Genomic DNA, 22,944 nt, shown 5'->3' on the forward strand with positions numbered 1-22,944 from the left:
TAAAATAGATAGCTAGTGGGAAGCAGCCGCATAGCGCAGGGAGATCAACTCGGTGCTTTGTGACCACCTGGAGGGGTGGGATGGGGAGGGTGGGAGGGAGGGAGATGCAAGAGGAAAGAGATATGGGAACATATGTATATGTATAACTGATTCACTTTGCTGTAAAGCAGAAACTAACGCACCATTGTAAAGCAATTATACTTCAATAAAGATGTTAAAAAAAAAAAAAAATTCAGCTGCACTAGTCACATTTTGCAGGTTCAACAGCCCCATGTGCCTAGTGGCCACCACAGTGGACAGCGCAGATTATAACGCATTTCCATCTTTAAAGAAAGTTCTATTTGACGACACTGATCTTGGTAAATAAATCTGAGTATCGGCAGCCATCTATGGTAGGCATTCTGTGCAGGGAGCAAAACCTTCCTGGGAGCGTCTGCAATCACAGTACCTCTCGGCAGAATGAAATACCACCGATTCTAAACAGCACTAGAAAATCGAGCCCTTCTTATTTCATGATTTCACTAAACGGAAAAATCAAGCAGCTCTAAAATTCTCATTTTAAAAACGATTGTGATTATCCTAACTAACAAAAATGAAAAAGACACCCAACTACTTAGCATTTTAAACTACCCCAGGGACATGGTAACATCTAAAATGAAGATTTAACACTGAAAGCTTAAAACGCCATTTGTACATTGGTGCTGGGGTCCTCTCTGTACCACTCTATTTAGATTCGACTTTCCATTTTGCTCATTTTGTACACACTTATGAAATTCATCTGTAATGCCAACAAGAAATACCAATCAGCCACAACAGTTCTGAAAGGTGTCTGCAAAACATGTTTACTGGCAAACCACGCGTGGCTCCCCGCCTCAGGCTTATGGGTGACAACTCCGATCATTTGCATCATTGGATGAAGTTTTCATATTCTAGCTATCCAAATGCTTTCTTTAAAGCGTAATGTGTTTATCCGTTTTAACCTTGGAAACTGTACTTCAAAACTCTCTTTAACCATTATTAAAAGAGCAAACCAGAAAATGCAGTCTGCAATTAAAATCCCAACATCTCTTGTAATTATGTAAGCCAGATCTAATTTTTGCTCAAAGACTCATTCCACCAAATATAACAATTTAAGTCACTACTTAAAAAGAGTAAATAATACTTTTTAAGCAACAAATCACAAATCTCTAAAACCACAAAAAAAGAGTAGAAATATTATATTTCAACAGGAAAGAAAAACAAAAAAAATATACCCAAGAGGTAAGAGAAGAGAAAATATCTATGAAGGTTTCAGCATATATATCAGATACTACTGTTTTACACAAATAAGATTATTTCCTCCTCCATACAAGAACACATTATATACGTCTAGGCCAGACTGTTTTTGCAGTCTATGTTTTTGCTGTATCCTAAGGCATAAAAAGTAGATCTAACTAATCTTTTTTAATATGAAAATTCAAAAAGTTGTTTCATAACCTATAAGTGGCAATGGGTTTCTGATCATTTTCCTATACATTTGTGTATTTAGGAACTAGCCAAAAGATTATCAATTCATAGATGTAAAACTTACAACAGAATAATTTTTAAATAATAAAGATTTATGAATTCATTGAACAAATAGTCATTGAGGTCTTCCAATGGAAACGACACAGAAAATATCAATAATTGTTTTCATGAAGCTCATATTCTCATGCAGAAGAGAGTAATTGGGAATAAAATATGGAGTAAGGGTCCTGCTGGGTAAGTACAGGGTCGTGTGAGGAGCACAGGAAGGGTTTAGCTCACACTTGGGTGCCAGATAAAGCTTCTCGGAGGAAGTGAGTCCTAAGGAGGGAAGGGAGTAAGCCAGGCAAAAAAAGATGGCAGTGAAGGTGGGCCAGGAGTGTGTTTCAGGCACATGTGAAGACCAAGAAGTGAGAGAGATCATGACTCACTCAAAGAACACGAATGGCAAGAGATAAGAGACGAGAGAGACGAGAAGGGGCCACAAAACAAAACCAAGCATAGCACTAACACTAGATTCAGCCATGACCTCAGTCTCCTATATCAATGTGACCCCTGCTCCATCAGCAGGGCAGGACCTTCCACACAGCGTCAGGGAAAACCTCCGCTGCCCTTGGTGATATCTCCCTCCCCATGGAGGGTACTCCATTAACACTCCTCAACTCTTGCTGTATCTCACCCACCCCTCCATAGTGGGAAGGAAACAGCTTGATCTCATTGGTGGACTTGAAAGAAGCAGCTGCGCTCACATAGCTGAACCCTGTTTCTCCTCTTCCTCTTTGGGAATCGGCCTGCCACAGAAGGTCAGGGTCCTCTTCCGCTCTTTGCCTCTGTGAGAAGGGCCAGCCCCCATGGCAGTGGCCTGCAGGGCTGCAGCACAGTCAGTGAGGTCTGAGTAGAGTCTGCCAGGTGCTGTATTCAGAAGCCCAGCTGCCTGCAGATATAAGCCACATTTGACAGTATCAGCTTTATTGGAAATAAAGATCTATTTTTGTCTGCTATCTTTCTTACTCTTTCATCTCAACTGGTTCGGAATTCAGGCCAGGAAAGCAGGCCATCGTTTATTCTGCCTCTTCACGTTCCCAACTCAGGGCAATTTAAGACCTGGTACTGTCATGCTCTTGAAATCTTATACTGCAGCCTTATAAACAACCCACCTCTTCTGGAGCAAATGTTATTGAGTGCTGGATCTTGAAACCAAGTATTTGTAGGGCACTTACTACAGCGCAAATCAAGCTGGCTGACACGAGGACTCTTCGTGTGTCATCCTGCAGAACAATGTCACTGAGGTATACTGTGTACAGAATGGCCTTGGTAGCAACCTTTATCCCAGCAAGTGACAGGCAGATGGAGGGTGTAGATTGTGGTGAATTTTATGTGTCAACTTGGCTAGGCTAAGGCGTGCCCAGATAGCTGGTAAAACGTTATTTCTGGGTGTGTCTGTGAAGGTGTTTCTGGATGAGATTAGCATTTGAATCAGCAGACTGAGGAAAGAAGATCCACCATCACCAGTTGTGGGTGGGCACCATCCAATCTGTTGAGGGCTCGAATAGAACAAAAAGCTGGAGGAAGGATGACCTGTTGCTCTCTCTTCTTCAGCTGGGACGACAATCTTCTCCTGCCCTCAGACATCAAAGCTCCTGGTTCTTAGCCTTCGGATTCTGGGCCTCGGTCTGAATTATACCGCCAGCTTTCCTGGTTCGCCAGCTGGTAGACGGTAGACTGTGACATTTCCCCACCTTCCTTAATCACACGAGCCAATTCCTATAATAAATCTCCTCTTACACAATCTCTATATATCCAATTGGTTCTGTTTCTCTGGAGAACCCTGACTAGATTTTAAGTCTAAAACCCCCTCCTGGAAACTTGCTATCGTAATGGCAACAGTACAACATTGGCACGGGAACAAAGGAGATCCATTTGTAGGGGAAATTAACATATAATGACAGCAATTTCAAATCAGTGGGGCAAGGATGCCTTTTCCAATAAACGGTATTGGAACAAGTGACTGACCATATGAGATATGACTAAAAGATGTTCACAACCTAAAAGTTGAGAGCTATATTGTATTCGGCGGGCACACTAAGGACCTCAAGCCCGTGAAGCAGCATCTCAAGTAAACCTGAGAAACTGCTCCGAGGCGGCGAAGGGAGAGGCAGGATACATAGGAGTTTTGCAACAAAGGGCAGGTAGTCTGAACGTCGAAAGATTACTGTTAATTAAAGAAAACCAGTTATCTCAAGTTAAGGAATTTAGCGCTTTTTTATGTATGGGAAGATGCAAGAGTCTGGGCTCACTGAACTCCTTCCTTTGATATGCACCTCAGCTCTCTGGGGCCAGGATCCTGTGTTTTCACATCCTGGGTTTCCTCAGGGCTCACCGCGGGGAGTGGCTGCAGCCTGATGGCTGCTAGATGGCAGGTATTCTTCCCTTCCTGAGTTCCCTCAGGGCTCACCCGCTCACCAAGGCAGCGGCTGCAATCCCTGAGGACTGTGACGTCCTTTGTTTACAGATATGGCAGGAAGTATTTTATTTCTCAGAGAAAAGAGAGTAAGCCCCCACTACATGCAGAAACGTGTTCCAAATGGATTAAGGATTTTAAAAATACACTTAGAAGATTTAAATCTAAGGAGACAACAAGAATCCAAAATGTCTGCACAAATCTATCTCAGCAATGTTTATTATGATGGCAAAAAGACAGGAACAATCTGGACGATGGGTTAATAGGGTACATTTAGCTAAATAATGGTACAGCCATACAAGGGGATATTATTATGCACCTGTTAAAAAGTGATACAGATCTTTACTCACTGACACAGAAAAGCAAAATATTATTTAATCAAAAAAGCAGGCTACAGAACAGCAATTGTATTTAAAGGGTCAAAGGCAATGATGCATTTAAATGGGTTCATTCAAATAAAACTGTAGCCAGTCATGCTGTGTACCCGTGTAAGTGCCTGGATGGACACATGTCAAAATGTGAACAAAGGTCATCTCCAAAGGGTGGAAATGCAAGTACGTTTTATTATCTGCTTTCTTTTCTGCTGGTCTACGTTTTCTGCAATGAGTAGTTTACTTTTTTACAATGGAAACTTTTTTTATTTTGGGAAAATAAAAAGACGTTGCCACTAATCAGTGAATGAAAGTAAGTGATATGCTTTATTGTGCATAGATGCTGGTGAATATTGGTTCCCTGGGTGGGTAAACTGGGGCTGGAAGGAAGGCAATAAGACATAAGGCAAAACACTAAGAATCAGAATAACTCCCTATTACCTGTGAGGACCACATAGCTGGCTCTGACTTTAATATGCTGCTAGATGGGAAAGATCTGGAATTCTTATAGAGGGCACTCATGCCAAAATAAGAATTAAGCACTTAGGACTCCATACAAAGCTTAAGAATTTCAGAGGACAAATTAAAAGCTTCCAAATTTCATACAACCAGCCAAACTACACTGAGCAGTGTCTAGAATTGCTTTCCTTTTCCTGTTATTCATGTACTTTTAATTAAAATAACTGCATAATAAAGGCAAATTTCTTTCTGTTTGGGCTGAAGCTCCCCTTCGGCTTCTCAAAGGAGTGTCTTTCAAATCATGTTCTTTCCCTCCCCCAAGATCTTTCAATTATCCAAGCCTAGGGACTTTCAAGTTGTTAATCATCTAAAAATATGTCAGGCAACTTTCAAAAGTAAATTGTCGAGAACATGAGTCATTTAAAGATGAAAATTTACATGGATATCAAAAGAGATATTTTTGTTTGTTTGGGTTTTTTTTTTTTTTTTTGCAAATTTTATTTTAGGGAGCAGTTCCAACACTGTTTGTAAAAGACTGAGGAGACCATTATTGCCCCCTTTTTCCCCTACGTTTGCGGTGTGGATGTCCTCTTTTCTCTGGCAATACACAAGTAAACAGCATCTCCCCTATCCTAAATAAAATCTGAATTACGGAAGTCTGGCCAACGACGCTTTACTGAGTCCGTAATGCCTACCTTTTACTACTTAAAGCATAAAACACGCTTTTAGCCTTTGGGGAAATAATAATCAGAAACCGAGGAAATTTTATTTACTATCTTTTATTTATTTATTTATTTTTGCTAAGTGCTGTAAATGTTACACTGAGACCTTAAGGATAAATTAACGTCTGCAGAGGATTAAAAAAAAACAAACCTCAGGCAGTACTTTGAGAACTGACATGATCCAGATGATTTTTTAGGACATTACATAATCGCAAACACCTGGAGAATTGCCGTGGGTGGTTGACGGGATTGGGAGTGTTATGTTTAAACTTGAGACTTGCATGTGTCTAATTAAGTAAGAAATCTGTAATTTGAAACAGGTGTTTTCTTAACGGACTTGACCTGCTTCCTGGTCCTGCTGCATCCTTCCTCCTCCTGGTCCTAAACTTTCCACGGGTCTTTACTAAATATTTGTGCTTCCTTGTCAGTTCTTATTTGTTTGTGTGTTTGTTTGTATTTGGAAAGAGAAAGACACAAACCCACAACAGTAATGAAAGTAAAGCATCACCTGCAATATGAAGTTTAGAGAAGGTGTACTTCAAGGAGCTATAAATGAATCCTGAAGAATTACAGCACCAAACAGAGTTTGTTGTTTCTGGTTGGTATTTAGGAAGAAGAGTGTCATGACCTCATTCCCTGTTACAGATGCAAAACGCATTCTTTAAAAGAAAAAGATTATATTATAGATTAAACTCTGTTTTCTTTTAATTTCCATTTGCTCTAAAATGGTGCCCTTTTCTCTATTGGTAGCTGAGTAGGAAAAAGAGAAAAACAAAACAAAAACACGGGTTGAGGTCATGGCTGATGAGAGAGGCCGGCAAGGAACATCTTGCGTAACCGAAGCGGCTAACCGGTCTTCAAGGACAGAAACAGCATGTTTGAATCCATACAATTCAGGACCCGACTTATTTTACAAAAATGTCTTAATTTCTTGAGCAATCACTGAGAAACCTGGAAATTCACACCCTGCCCCCAAGTTGGCTCATCCAATCACGACCCCACAAAAACACCTTCACAAGTGCCAGAAGGTGGTTTGCACAAAAGAGGAAAAGAGAAGCAACATGGTTTAGGTATTCAGCCAAGGGGCAAACCCGAACTTTTAACGCTCTGCCACAACCCCCGGAGACGCCCCCTGCTGGCGAAGCCCTGCCTCAGGAGCCACTCGGGCACTGGAGCCTGGGTGGGAACCTGGGCTTTGCCACTTATTTACCAGGTGTGAGATGTGGGGTGAAGTCCTTAACTTCTCGGAGGCTCAGTTTCTTCACTTACAACAGGGACCTAGGCAATGAACTCACCGAGCATGGTGAGGGCTAACCCAGGTGATGTGTGCAAAGCACATAGCAAGTGTTCAGTAAGTTCTAGAATCAGCACACATACGTTTGCCACATTCCTCGAGCAGAGATCCTGTTCATGGGTCCTCCCTCTGGTCCTCACTGGAGCTTCCTGGAATGATTTCCCCCGATATTCTCATGGTTTGCGTCCTCACTTCGTTCAGGCCTCTGCTCAAATATCACTGCCTAGGGACTTCCCTGGCGGTCCAGCGGTTAAGACTTAGCCTTCCAATGCAGGGGGTGCGGATTCGATCCCTGGTCAGGGAGCTAAGATCCCACATGCCTCACGGCCAAAAAACCAAAACATAAAACAGAAGCAATACTGTAACAAATTCAATAAAGACTTTAAAAATGACCCACATCAAAAAAAAAAAATGTCACTGCCTAAGAGAGGCCACCCCCAACCAGGTCATATAATTGGTCAATCTATTCTCAATCCTCCTACTCTGTTTCTTCTTCCTAGCTTTTTCATGAAGGGCACTGTATTATATAATTATTTGGTTATTCATTTATTGTCTGTCTTCCCTAAGAAAATGCAACCTCCCTGAAGGCTAGAACATATAGCTGGCACTGAAGATGGATGGATGGATGGATGGATGGATGGATGGAAGGAAGGAAGGAAGGAAGGAAGGAAGGGCAGCATCTTGTATTTGCATAGCATTTCAGCACTTAAAAAGCATATGATCCTGGGAATATATTATCACCTACACGATACTGATGAAAACATGGTGGCTTAGTGTGATTAAGTTTACACCATTAATAGTAGCAGAGGAAGGACTTAACATTTTCTGTCTCTGAGAATAAAACTATTTTCACTCTCGCACAGTGTCCCACAAATGCCGGCGCCATCTTGGCAGTAACACAGGTGCTGTGAGCACCGCGCCCGCCTTGGAGGAGACAGCTGGTGGGAGCTGCAAGAGGAGCCAGGGCTGCCAACTGCGAGGGCTTTAGGCAACCTGGCACCTCTGGCAAAGAAAGGGTCCTTGCTGTTGTACACAAAGCTGAAAACAGGCCTTGGGATTCCCAGGTGAAGTGGAGAAGAGGCTGATGGACAGGCAGCCCCATGATCCCGCGATGAGGGGATCATGGGATCCTTCTCTGGTGTGGACGTTGACAAGTTCTACCCAACAACATCTAACTACAGAGCAATGAACAAGTGACTTGAAAGCAATTTTCCTTTTCTATTTTTCTGTTGCTCCCCTCACAAAAGTCTCCCAAATTTACTAATTTTCCTTTCATCCTGAATAAAATTTCAGACATGCACATCGAGGTTCTATGATGATCACATTCCCAAATCTACTCAGGCTGAACTGCAAACTTCCTGAGAATCTTCCAGCTGCTTCTAGAACCCCAGATTCAGACATGCCCTTCCTCTTCAAACTCCACTCAGGATTCAACCCTTTGGGGGAATCTCTTCAGACAAACTACCCCTGGCTCCCCATGTCGTCAGGCCAGCCTCTTAACTGATACCACTTACATCTTGTAAAACTGTGGTCAAAGCGTTCACGTCCATTGTTTCATTTCCCATGTTATACTGAAGGGGCTTCTAGGGAATGGTGTGCCAGCTTCTAGAATTACCCCAATTTCCCACATACAAAAGCACTATGTCTGTACCCAGCGGGAAAGTGGGTAGTTCGAAGCATTGTTGCTTAAGAGTGCCCTCTGCTGATCCTTATGATGCGTGCTCACTGTTTTTCTAAAATCAGTTCTCGCCAAACCAGGGAGCTGTCTGGCTAAAAGATCCACCGATGACTAAGTATGTCTTCCAGCCCGAGCGCGTTGTCTCTGCTCAAAGACCACGTGTCCATGGGGCAGGCTGCCCTCTATTCATCAAGGGAGGGGCTGTGTTGTGGTGTAGAAGTGAGTTTTCCTCTAGTTAAAAGCTGTCAAGGCCGACACCCAAGAAAGAAGGGCCTGAAACGCTCCTCCGCATACATGGTCCTAGGCAGGCTTGGGGCTCACAGGGCTCTTACAGAGACAGAGTTAAGGGAATCATGTCGATTTCCCTCTTGTTTTAATATTTTGTTCAAATTTCATTATAATAATATTTAACTTAATTAAGCAGCTGACACCTTTTGGTGGGTGATTTCTTATTATTCCTGATTCAATTCATTGTAAGGATCTAATTTCTGAATGTTTCAGTGAATGTGTTCATTGCACTTGATGTTACTGGGCCACAGTTCTCGGGATTTTGGACTTCAAGAAGCAATAAAACATTTTATAATAAGGGGGTGTGATACAGGGATGCCAATTTTTGTCTTTCTTTTGTCTTTTTAAATAATCCTTTAATCTTGGAATATTTTTTAATCATCTCTTTTTCTTTTTATTTCATTTCAGCCTGCACAAGAGAAAATGTCATCACAAACTCATAAACGGGAAGTTAGAAAGCACCCAAGGGGAACACAATGATTATCCCTTCCCCACCTTCAGGGAGCTACTGGTAACTCCAGCAGGGAGGACACTACTAAAACATGTAGCTAAGAGAAGCGAATGTTGCAGAGAAGTACAATTAGTCCCACTGGACACAGAAGAAAGATTAATCCTGATGAGGATGAATCTAGAGGAATGGGGGAGTAACTCATGGAGAAGGCAGCCCCCCAGCTGGTCCCTAAAGGACTGAAATATTGGGGAAAAGCTGGGGTGGGTGGGCCAAAACGGTATAGAGAAGAAGGAAAAGAATCTTTAGGTTGTAATAAAAGGTCATAAGCAACTAAAGCACCATTTTGTTAATTATCATGTTATTCCTAATCATGAATGGTCTCCTTGTGGCTACAAGAAGTTAAATGACTGGTCCTTAAATATCCCGGCAGTCAACCAACCCAATCCATTTCCTCATTATACCGGAAGTTCTGAGGAGAAGTGAGAGCATTACTTTGCACTTATGGGCAGGAAAATCCAGGTCCCTGAACCACGAGAGCAGTGGGTCCCACACTAAGTAACAGAAGGAGTATGAGGTGTTCACAGTTTGAGGATCTGTGCCACCTGTGCAACCTCACTTCAAATGCTATGAACGTGTCTATGTATTGAAACACTATCAGATGTACAGAATGGGAACTTTGTTCCAGGAGTGGGAGCATGGAAGAGTGGACCGGTGTGGGCCTGGGATCAGAGGGGCCCGCCTGCCTTGTACGGGCCGTGAGCTTGACAAGTCACCACTTCTCTGGCCTCTGTTTCCTCATCTGTAAAATGGGGGGTGGGCATGTGTGCTAACAATTCCTGCTTTTCAGGGTTGCTGTGAGGTTTAGAGCTAAAGTAGACAAAGCATGTGAAGCCTCTCATAAAACATTAGGTATTTTAGGTATTTTACCTAAACATATTAGGTAGCTAATATGTTAATATTAGGTAGCTAATATTAGGTAGCTAATATTACTGCGTGGCAAATTTCCTTTGCATTTACTCCTGTATGTTCAGGCATTTCATTTGAAAAAGAGTGTATTGACGGGTCACTCTGAAGAAGCTTTGCTAATAGTGCTGAACATTTGGAAGAAGCTTTTTGTCATGTAATGATCTATGTTAATTTATTTTAGACTTATTTTTAGTCTCACTTAGGAAGCATTACTTTATATTTGGTAACATTAAAGAATGTTTAATGACTAGTATATAGTCTTTATTACATCCCCCTCCAATTTGTCTACTTAAGAACTCTGGGAATGTAGTCTCTCAGACACGAATGGTTTCTGTTTGTGATTGGAATCGGGTGGGCGAGTGGGGCAGAGGGAGAAATTGGTTGGGAATATATTTCGACTACTTTCAAAGAATATTTCCATTGAACTGCTTCTTTCCCTCAAATGACCTATGCTGGGAGCTGTCCTGGGCACCGCAGGGCATTCAGCGGCATTCCTAGCCTCTACCCACTAGATGGCAGTAGCACCCTCCAGTTGGTATAACCAGCATGGTCTCCGGACATTGCCACAAGACCCTGTGCAGACAAAATCACCCCCAGTTGAGAACCACTGACACAGTCTAAAAGCCAGACTTTTAGACTAAAGATGGTTCTAATTTCAAAAAGACTGCATTAACTTGGGAGTTTTAGGATATAAATATTGGTCATTCATTCGTAACTAGAGATAGAGCTTGGCTTTGCAGGCCTTCCCCAATGATGGCCCAACCTACAGCTTTAGATCCCGCCCCACCGTACACATCCAATTTTTATGTCCGACTCAACTACTCCCCGTTTCTAGTTTAGCCCCGTACCATGTCCTCTACTTTTTCCTCTGCTGTTCAGTCAGTCATATCTAACTTACTCCTGAAGGTTTTACTAAATGGCCAAGTCTTCCCTGAAACCCTCCCAGACTTGTTAGAAGTGCTAGCTTCTCCCTCAGAATGCAAAACTTCACCAGCTGGACCTCTCTTGTTCCTCCTTAATCATTTTCTAACTTTCTTACAAACTGGAAGTCCTCTGCCCCCACTTGTAAACTCATGCACACGCATCCGCATGCACACATACACACACACACAATTTAAATTTCCTTCCGGACAGGGAACACGTTGAGGAGGAGAAAGTTATGTTTTTTAATTTGAAGCACTTTTAAATTTCGTTGGCACCCTTAATGGTGCACAAATGTTTCCTAGAGGAAGCTGCCCCTAGATCATACCCCACCCCCCTTCCACTCTGGCATATGTTATTAACTTGTCTGGTTGACTGGAACAGAACACAAACGAGGTCGATTTTATGTGGAGAAGGCAGACCCAAGACGAAGGCCTCAGCAAGAGTTCCTGGAGAGCAAGTGAGTGCCAGGACCTTCATCGACCGTGAGAGCGCTGTTTATCTTCAAATATGGCGTGTGAAGAGGGAATTTTGAAAATATATTTTAAATAACCAATACACATGGTCCAAATTCTAATGGTACAAAGAGAAAAAGAGGGTTAGAGTGAAAATTAACTCTTTCCCACTCTCCCCCATCACCCAGTAACCTTCCCTGGAAGGTACATTATCAGCTTCTTGGGTGTCCTTTGAGAGAGAATCTAGGCATTCCCAAGAATCAAAGTATGAGTGGAAACAACCCGAACGTCCATCAAGAGATGACTGGATAAACAAAATGTGACACAGCCGTACAGTGGTTATTAGCCATAAAAGGGAATAAGGTTCTGACACAGGCTACAACATGGATGAAGCCTGAAAAGATTATGCTCAGTGAGAGAAGCCAGTCACAAAAGACCACATACTGTATGATTCCGTTTATATGAAGTGTCCGGAATAGGCAAATCCATAGAAACACAAAGTTTCAGAGGTTGTCAGCGGTTGGGGGACGTGGTAATGCGGATTAACTGCTAATGGGTGATGGCTTTCTTTTGGGGGGTGATGAAAATGTCTGGAATCAGTGGTGATACTTGCACAATCTTATGAATATACTAAAAACCACTAAATTTTCAAAAAAGCTTTGTGAATATATATTTTTACCTGTTGTTATATGTTTTCTCTCTAAGCACCATCTTCTTTCGGTATTGTTACATGAATTCTGTAATTTTGTTTTCTTTGCATCAGTGTAATCTGTGGAAGTCATCATTCGTTCAGATAGTCCACCTTCCCCACAATAAATAATAAACCATTTTTGGGAAAGAACAAAGGTACAGTCTTTGCTCTTTATACAAATCCCACATTATGCCATAACAATTTTGTACCTTGCCTCTGTCACTTTCCAACTATCATGGAGATTATTCCTTATCAGGACCTATGAAGCTGTGACATTCTTCTACCAGCTGGGTAGTATGTCATTATATGCACACATGTATGTGAACCATAGTTCTCAACTGGGGGCAATGTGGTGGCCTCCCTGCCCAAAGCGGACAACTGGCAATAATACCTGGAGACACTTTTTCTTGTCGCCACTGGAGGTAACGGGGTGCTATCGGCAGCCGGTGAGGAGGGGACGGGATGCAGCTGAACATCCTACAATGCACAGACCCCCGCAGCAAAGAATGATCCACCCAAAATGTCAACAGCGCCACGGGTGAGAAACCTCGATTTAAACAGACCATGATTCATGAAAATTTAAGTTATTTATAATATCTGCTTTTATAAGTAATGTTGCATAATATTCCACCTTCCAGACATACAAAAATTTCCTTACATATAATCTCCACATATATAACCATTTCCTTTTTATTTTGGATACTTACTCTGTTACTTTTTTTCTTTTTTTGACTTTTTAATATTGCACTGGAAGAAACATTTGTATAACAAGCCTCTGTTCTTATGTTGTTTTTGTGTTTTTCAGGAAATTATTAGATTCCTAGAAGTAGGATAATTGGATTAAAGGAGAAAAACTTTTTGCCCTGGAATTATAAGGGGTCTTATTGCTATTATGAATGGGACTGCCCCCCCCATTATATCTGGCTATTGCCTTTGGGCAGGAAAGTGGGTGATTTTTGCATAGTTATTTTCTATCCAGCCATTTAGTAAGAGGTTTTGGTTGATGTTCTTAGCATGGTGGTGCCGAGAGGTGTCCTGGGGGTGAGGGTGGCTTTAGCTTCCTTCCTATAATCTGTTAGTGTCACCCCCAATCCACGCCAAATAAATGTATACGCTAAAATCCACATGCTGCAGTGTAACCGTAACTTTAGAACAAGTCCTGTGCCCTCCATCGTCCTCCAATCACATCACCACCCAAAGCTGGACGCAGCCACGGTGGGGTTTCCTTTTATTAGCATATTACCTACAAATAAATAATTTGTCCTCCTCCTTTCCAATAGCTCTCTTATTAATAGCGTCAAAGCTTCCAGAACCATATTCAATCGTGATGGTGCTGGTAGACATTCTCATCTTTTTCTCACAGTGACAGGAACATGTCAATACCTCCATGTCAGAGATGAGAGAGGATGTTCCGTGAACAATAGTCTTTCTGATGTTCAGAAAATATCCTTCTTTCCTAGTTTTCCTAGAGTATTTTTTTTTCTTTCCAGAATAGATTTTTTTAAACGTTATGTTTTTGTAATTAAATTTATTTACTTATTCATTTTTGGCTGTGTTGGGTCTTCTTTGCTTTGCACAGGCTTTCTCTAGTTGTGGCGAGCGGGGGCTACTCTTCATTGCGGTGCATGAGCTTCTCATTGCGGTGGCTTCTCTTGTTGTGGAGCACGGGCTCTAAGCGCGCAGGCTTCAGTAGTTGTGGCACGTGGGTTCAGTAGTTGTGGCGCACAGGCTCTAGCGCGCAGGCTCAGTAGTTGTGGCGCACAGGCTTAGTTGCTCCGCGGCCTGTGGGATCTTCCTGGACCAGGGCTCAAACCCGTGTCCCCTGCATTGGCAGGCGGATTCTTAACCACTGCGCCACCAGGGAAGTCCCTCCAGAATGGATTTTGAATTCAATCAAGCTTTTTTTTTCCCCAGCTTTGATTCAACGATGGTATGGTTTGGGTTTGAAAGTGCAATGCAAATTAGAAAAAACAGGCCGCGTGGGAGACGGGAGGTTTGGGTCCAGTTGTAAGTTTTAGGTGTGAATCAACAGAACCCTACCCTTCCTCTAGAGGTATTGTTCAGAGGTTGCATGCAAACGCTGCTGGCTGCCAACCAGTAAACATTAGTCTGGCTTTTCTGATGGGCACACCCTTGGAAACAGAGCGGGTTTGTTCTCCTGAACAAAATCAAAGAACCTGCTGAGGCTTGTGGTGAAAAACTTGATAAAACATTTCTAAGCCCAACTAAGGACAGAATGGACCAGACCATCCTAAAACATTCCTGAGAAGCAGGCAGGACGGTTACTCCTAACCATTCTTCAATTGAAGCAGGAATGATCAACCAGGTTGGTTTCCCCAGGACAGAGGGGTTCCTAGGAACACGGGGCCTTTCAGTGCTAAAACCTGGAAAGTCCTGAGGCTATAATTTAAAGGATGATTTTGAAAGGTACAAAATGGTAGGTGAAGGGTTCATCAACAGTGTGTGAAATTGAAGCACTTCTCTTTCAGGCAAAACTAAATTGGGGCAGGGCGTGGATTAAAAAGGAAGAGTGTTGCGCATTTCTTCACATGGTTCTTTGTTCTGAGCATACAGAGTTGCCCTAAACAAATCAAGGTATCAGGCCTGACCAGAAATAGGTAACTGCAAAATCATTCCACCCTTTACCACTTGGCCTTTCAAAACAATGCTCCCCGGAGTCCAAACTACAGGCAGGAAATTCTGCGTGCATTTTCCCCTTTGTCTTGGGACCACCAGCTGTGCCTCCTCCAGGGCCTTCCTTCTTCCTCAACTTTTATGCAAGTTTTTAACAGAATGTATTTCGCTATCTAAACCGAAGAGTTAAGTTTTAGAAAATGATTAGCCATTAACTCAGTAAAATCAGGTTCTTGTTCTTAGCTCATAGAGTTATAATATTTCTTGGATAAAGAAGATGTGGTACATATATACAACGGAATACTACTCAGCCATAAAAAGGAATGAAATAATGCCATTCGCAGTAACATGGATGGACCTAGAGATTATCATACTAAGTGAAGTAAGTCAGGAAGAGAAAGATGAATACCATATGATATCACTTATATGTGGAATCTAAAATATGACACAAATGAACTTATCTATGAAACAGAAACAGACTCAGAGACATAGAGAACAGACTTGTGGCTGCCAAGAGGGAGGGGAGGTGGGAGAGGGATGGATTGGGAGTTTGGGGTTAGCAGATGCAAACTAGTATATATAGGATGGATAAACAACAAGGTCCTATTGTATAGCACAGGGACTATATTCAATATCCTGTGATAAACCATAATGGAAGAGAATATGAAAAAGTATATATATATAAAACTGAATCACTTTGCTGTACAGCAGAAATTAACACAACATTGTAAATCAACTATACTTCAATTAAAAAAATAATAATATTTCTGGTTTGGAGGGTCATCTAGATAAGTGATTCCTAGGTTGAGTTGGCACCTGAGATTCCAGGTGATACCACTGCTGGTTCACGGATCACACCTGAGGTAATAATAATTTTGCAGGAAAATATTCTCCACATTTCTTTGATCATGTATCAGTATTAGTTTAAAAAAATGTGAGCAGGGACTAAACAACATATATTTAGTTCTATTTTATATTCATGTGTTAGTCCAGCATAATTTCAGTTTTCTTTAAAAATATAAACATGAGCTCTAATATTTTATTTCAGCACAGCACTGACTCATCTCGCACAAAACCTATTTTGAGGACCATTGATCTTGATAACATACCCATTATGTTAACATGCAATGCATGCTTGTATTTCTCCAGGCATAAGAAAATCACTGATCCAGGGGACCTATTCCATCTTTGCATAAGGAATTGTTAAAAAGGTCTTCCTTCTATCGGGTTGTACCTATGCTTTGTATCTAAAGGTCTACCTTTGGGGGCGTGCAAAACAAGCCAAATCCTTGTTAACACTATTTCAACTCCTATCACTGAAAAGGGCCTGATTTCCTTAATATGCAAAGAGCATTTATAAAGCAATAAGAATAATACCACCAACCCAACAGAACAAAATAGGCCAAGAATATAAACATGTATGGTAAAAAGATGTTTAAAAATGAAAAGAAGGGCTTCCCTGGTGGCACAGTTGTTAAGAATCCGCCTGCCAATGCAGGGAACACGGGTTCAAGCCCTGGTCCGGGAAGATCCCACAGGCCATGGAGCAACTAAGCCCGTGCGCCACACCTACTGAGCCTGTGCTCTAGAGCCCGTGAGCCACAACTACTGAGCCCACAGGCCACAACTACAGAAGCTCACATGCCTAGAGCCTGTGCTCCACAACAAGAGAAGCCACTGCAATGAGAAGCCCATGCACCGCAATGAAGAGTAGCCCCCGCTCACCACAACTAGAGAAAGCCCACGCGCAGCAACGAAGACCCAATGCAGCCAAAAATGAATGAAAAGATAACCAACCTTGCTCAGATAAGAAAAATTCAAATTAAAACTGATGAAGCATTATTTTTCACTTGTCAAAATGGCAAAGATAGGGCTTCACTGGTGGCACAGTGGTTGAGAATCTGCCTGCCAATGCAGGGGACACGAGTTCGAGCCCTGGTCTGGGAAGATCCCACGTGCCGCGGAGCAACTGGGCCCGTGAGCCACAATTACTGAGCCTGCGCGTCTGGAGCCTGTGCTCCGCAACCAGAGAGGCTGCGATAGTGAGAGGCCCGCGCACCGCGATGAAGAGTGGCCCCCGCTTGCCGCAACCGGGAAAGCCCTCGCACAGAAATGAAGACCCAACACAGCCATAAATAAATAAAATTTTAAAAAATTTTTTAAAAAATGGCAAAGGTAAAGAAAAGTTGGGTAAATATATTGTGTTGGTGATGCTGTAGGAAAACAAGTACCCTCATACATTGCTCTGGTAATGTCAACTGGTACAATTTCATGGCAGATGCTTAATGAAGCCATCAAAGATTAATCTTTTTTTAAATATTGGGAAAATGTTAACAGTACAATGTTAGGGGAAAAAAAAGACACAAAACATATACAGCATACCAGAAAAAAAAGTACTGGAAGAAAATACGCCAAAACAATAGCAATGCCTATTTCTGGATGGTAAGATAACAGGTGATTCTAACTCTGTTCTTTATACTAATTAGCATTTTCAAAATTTACAACAAGCCTGTAGAGAATGCTCCAGGGAGGAGGTGAGGAGAGCCTAGAAGTGGACCTGGTTTTGAACTGCAGACTATTAAAGTTCACAGTAAGAGACAGCTGAGTCCTTACCTTACCTACACTCCTGGGGGAAACTGGTACAGTCGATTCTAGTTATTTACAGTAGTGATGTTCTATAAAGTTGCCATGATCACTGAATGAGCCAACACTGAACCTCTGCTCCTGAGGAAATACAGGGTTGCGTTCCTGCAAGCCTCAAGTCACAACCAAGAATCAATACGTAACCTCCTGTTATGTGTGCTTCTGTTTAAAGACACCTTACTGAATATGTGTCGCTGATTCATTAACACTGAACTCACGGCCAGCAGCAGCGTAACTCAGGCCTGAAGGAAGCGTCTCTAACACACGTATTTTCTCCATAAGGCCCCTCACAGCCTTCTTGCCCTTAGGAACACTGGACAGCACTTCAGCACTATGCCTGGGGTGGGGGAGGCATTTAAAACAGCGAGATCACCAACAAAAAGCACAAAAATGTGGCACTAAATAGACCTCAAGAAGGACACTTGTTTGCAGTATGAGAGCTGAAACAAGAAGGCAGAGCATCGTCTTGATCACCCTCAGCTGAGAGCATGTGCACATTGGGCTGCTCTGCGCATGCCCGCCAATGACGGCGCAAGCACCACAGTTACAAATACATTTAGTGAGGAGGTGAATTCACGAATATAGAATCTACAGATGATGAGGATTGGCTATAGTTACAATTACACTTTTCAGGAAAATGCTTACTCAAAAGTAAAGAGCCAAAAATCGATATTCTACAGCTGGACCCCTTCCCAGAGTAGTTTAACATTGAGCACTGTACAATTTATAAATTGTAACTTAGAAAGGAAATTAGGGACTTCCCTGGAGCAGGTTTGATCCCTGGTCAGGGAACTAAGACCCCGCATGCAGCGTGGTGTGGCAAAAAAAAAAAAAAGAAAGGAAATTAAATTTTCTTTCAATAATGGAAAGGAAAGCAATGTGTTTCACCATTCATTTTATTTAATATATTTGTCATCTTCAGCAGAAGCCATCTCTTTTTATTATTCAATTAAATTCAGCCAGGAGTGACTGAGAATCTCCACCAGGAGAACATGGAGACAGGCGGGATGATCTGAGCTGAAGAAACTTACAGTCCTCTTGGGTGTGGGAGGGGGAGGTTGAGGCAATTCCTCATTTTAATACAAAACAGAATATGATCAAGGCCACCATAAAGATCTAACATGTATGAGTGGAAAAATCTAATGCTACGGGGGCCAAATGAAGGAGAAAGGGTATCCTCTCGGGACTGTCTGGAAAACATGATGGAGACAGTAATATCTGAAAAGATCTTGAAGGATTAGTAAAATGGTAGCTGGAGCTGTGGGATGGAGTGGTGAGAATGTCCTGATACCAGAAGCAGAAGAGCATAGTAGGGAGACCTGTTCCAGAAGCCGAGTCAGAACTCAGCATGAGTGTAGGCGAGGTGAAAGGCATGCCTTCCATTACTGCTGTAAAGCAAGGCACAGTGGCCCCGAAGTGGTCACAGAGAAGAGAACCGGAAGGCAAATGGCTAAGTGACAAATGGAAACCGGTCCAACGACCTTAATCCTTCAAACTGTTTCCAGAAGCTTCTAGGCTTATTCTATTTTCACACTGCAGAGGTTAACTCTTTACTTGTCCACATCTTTTACATCCTTAACTAAACCCCATACTGGAGGCAAGCAGGGGTCATGCCTCATTCTTCATTAGCCTCCCTTCCTCTGCCTCTGCCCAGTTTCCCCAACACACAAACACACACATCCCAACATACAGAAGATCACCTGACACCATGCTTCATGTCGCCAGACATCAATAAATATTTACTCATTCAGTAATGGACTTGACAAACACACTAAGCCCTAGTCTGTTCCCTTAGAATACAGGTTTTCCTCAGGGAGCAGGTGACTGAACTTTGTTGGGAACTGTCCCTGCATCTTCCCCACAGTATCTGTGTGTGTGGAGAATGGGAATCTTTGAAAGGGCCCCAATATTATATTACACATTCTTATTTTCTCATTGAACTAAAACTGAAAATAAGTGTTCAGCAGAATCTGTATAAACTTTACAGTTAAATTTGTAAATGTATATATCTGGCCTTAAAATTCTAATTTTTAGGCCACATTCTGTTTCGGCCCCTTGATTCTATAATTCCTTAGAACTGAGTCAAATACTAATAGTGTTCTTGGATTGTATTTTGGGGTTTAAAATATTATACTACATGAGACTAAACATTTCTGAAAATTCTTGAAGAGAAGCAGGTTTTTATATAAAAGTATTTTAATCACATCTTAGATTGTTTCTCCTACCTCCAATAAATTATTTTAATTATATAAATATTTTAAGAAGCCAATTCTTGCCTTTTTTAACTGCTCAGACAGGAATATATCCAGTGGCACAAATTCAAATGAATTCAAAGAAGATTAAAAACAGTAAATATTTAAATTTGAATATATTTCATGTAAAATAGATATTACAATTCTGTTAACAACCAGTCTATAGCCAGGAACTTATAAATTAATTTTTGCCTATTATTCATTGCTCTTAAATTTGAATTTTCTATTAGAAGTGATTACTAATTTTAAGAACAGAGGTAAATTTTAAAATACACAATTTTGCGGTCAAATTCTTTTACTTACTGTTTCAAAACCTCGGTGCGGGTGATCAGGAAATCCACCTGGTCTACCGCCTTTAAATTCATCAAACAATAAAAATGGATCCAGATGTTTTAACTGAAAAAAAAAAAAATCCAGCAGATTAGATGTGCCTTTTAAGCCACGCTACTCGGGGCTACATTCAAGAAGAGATCTAGCAAACCTAATTAAAAATGATTTGGCTAATGAGCAACTTTTTGCAATGCTAGTTGCTTTCAGGAAAGAACTCCTCACACACACACACACACACACACACACGGATTCACTAAGTTAAACAGCTGACATTTTATGAGAAGTGGACAAACAATTCATGATTGTCTAAGATCTAAATAGTCAAGCACAATTGAGATACAGTCTATATATAAACAGATTCATCACAGGGGAACAGACTAGAACATCAGTTACTGTGCTGTGATGATAAATGCTCTGGAGAAAGACAACACATAGGAGCGTAGGGTGGGATCAGGGAAGGTTCTACCAGGGAGGTGTCACTTGAGCTGGGTCTTGAAGTACATGTAGAAGTTAATCAAGAAGTGGGAGAAGGAAGAATATTCTAAATGAAAGAGCAGAGAAGCAGCTTGGCAAACTTGAAACACTGCGAGGAAACTACTCTACTGAAGCAAAAGATGCACATGGAATTATGATGAGAGATGGGCTGAGGATACAGGCCAAATCTTAAAGGAGTTTGGGTTTTATCCTGAAGGTGATGGGTTTTCATCAGGTTGACACGATCAAATCTAGAAAGACCACCCTAGCATACATGTGGAAGATGGTCTGGAAAAGGATGAGACGTGAGGCAAAGAATATTCAGAAGGTGATTTCAACAGTCCAGGCAAGGACAAAGGCCAGGACTAAGGCAATGGCAGTAGTGATGGAGAATGGGAAAAAGGAAGAGCATTAGATCCCTCCCAAATTTCTAGCTATGGGGCCTGGGAGGACGGTTGGGCCATCCAGAAGCACAAGAAACATAACAGAAGAAGCAGCCTTGAAGTAGCCATGGTGACTTCATTCTAGGTCATGTTGAGTTTGAGATATGTATATAAATATTTATATAAATAGAACTATGAATATTCAGTGTCCAGTATATTGTGCAAAAGCTAAATGGCAACTGAAGATAAATCTTGAGCCCAAATTAGACGTAGAAACAGATCTGGCTGTCATCAGCATATCTTTATGTTCATCTTGGTTATCCTTGGCCATTTGTTAGTCTACACAAATTTTAGAAAACTTAAAAACATATACAAACAAAAATGTTGGACTTTTGATTGGACTTGCCTTGAATCTATGGATCAATTTGGGAAGAAATGACATTTATATAATATTGGGTTTTCCTACTCATAAACATGGTTATCTCCATTTATTCAGGTCTTTGAAAATGTCTTTCAATAGGATTTATAATTTTCTCCATACAGATTTTGCATATATTAAATATTTTTTTCTAACTAACATACTTCCATAGCATTGTAAATAGTATTTTCATTGAGATATAATTGACATATAATATTATATTAGTTTCAGATGTAGAAGGTAATGATTTGATATTTGTAAATACTGCAAAATGATCACCACACTAAGTCTAATTACCATCTGTCACTATAAAAAGGTACCCTCTTGGCAACTTTCAAATATGCACTACCATAATCTGTTGAGTTTCTATGTACTAACAACAAACTATTAGAAAGAAAAATTAAAAAAACAATCCCATTTACAATTGCATCAAAAAGAATAAAATTCCTAGGAATAAATTATCCAAGGAGGTAAAAGACCTGTACACTAAAAACTATAAGACATTGATGAAAGAAAGTGCAGATGACACAAATAAAAGGAAATACATTCTGTGCTCATTCTGTGCTTCTTCCTGGAAGAATTAATATTGTTAAAATGCTCATATTACCCAAAGCATTCAACACAATCCCTATTAAAATAACCAATAACATTCTTCATAGAAATAGAACAAACAATCCTAAAGTGTGTACAGAACCACACAAGACCCTGAATAGAACCAAGCTGGAGGCATCACGCTCCCTGATTTCAAACTATATTACAAAGCTACAGGAATGTAAATAGCATTTTTAACTAATGTTTTTGAACAGTTTGCTGCTGGGGATTAAAAATGTGAATAGAAGGACTTCCCTGGCGGTCAGTCGTTAAGACTCCATGCTTTCACTGCAGGGGGCACGGGTTCAATCCCTGGTCGGGGAACTAAGACCCTGCAAGCCACGCCGGTGCAGCCAAAAAATGTTAAAAAAAAAGAAACGTGAATAGAAAGGCGATTTTGAACACTGCTAAGCTCTTCTTAATTTTAATAATTCATCTGTAGCTTCTTTTGGGTTTTCTTTGCAGACATTCATATCACCAATATATTTATCAATAAGCATTTGGCCAATAGTTCAAAGTATTTTTTGCTTGCATTAGATTAAAGCTGAGGCAGGCTGCCGTTTCTCTGGGTTTTGCTGGGCCAGGCTGGCCTCTACATGTCTTCTCATTCTGGGTCCCAAGATGAAACAGTGGCCACTCTCTAGGACGTGCTGTTCTCATAGCCAAGGGCAGGAGCCAATGGTGCACAATCCCAGTTACATGTCCCATTGGTCAAAGCACGTGACGTGGTCAAGCCCAAAGGCAGACAGGAGGGCACTTAAACCCGCCCTGTGGGACTCATGGGTAACGCACCCAAAAGTGGGTGGGAGTGTATAATCTATTACAGGGAGGGAGTGAATATTTGGGAGTAATATTCCAACCAACAGCCATCAGCAAATAACTGTTTTCCCCCCTTCATTTTCAACCCTTATACTTTCTATTTCTTTTTCTGTCTTCTTGCAAGCTGGCCCCTCTACAAG

At 41.4% G+C, this 22,944-nt stretch overlaps 1 protein-coding gene across 7 annotated transcripts in view; it reads right to left on the reverse strand.

Moving 5' to 3' along the window:
* PIR (pirin) overlaps nt 1-22,944 on the reverse strand; it is a 103,730-nt gene that overhangs the window by 64,188 nt on the left and 16,598 nt on the right. For all 7 annotated transcript variants that reach the window (XR_005018384.1, XR_005018386.1, XR_005018385.1 and 4 more), the window contains exon 3: nt 20,093-20,185. Coding sequence is in view for 4 of the 7 variants with exons in the window: in XM_036840465.1 (XP_036696360.1) it covers nt 20,093-20,185 (93 nt within the window). In the remaining 3 variants the exon portion in view is untranslated. The remainder of the gene's footprint in view (nt 1-20,092; nt 20,186-22,944) is intronic.

The sequence above is a fragment of the Balaenoptera musculus genome, chromosome X (assembly GCF_009873245.2).
Source record: "Balaenoptera musculus isolate JJ_BM4_2016_0621 chromosome X, mBalMus1.pri.v3, whole genome shotgun sequence".
NCBI classification, from domain to species: Eukaryota; Metazoa; Chordata; class Mammalia; order Artiodactyla; family Balaenopteridae; genus Balaenoptera; species Balaenoptera musculus.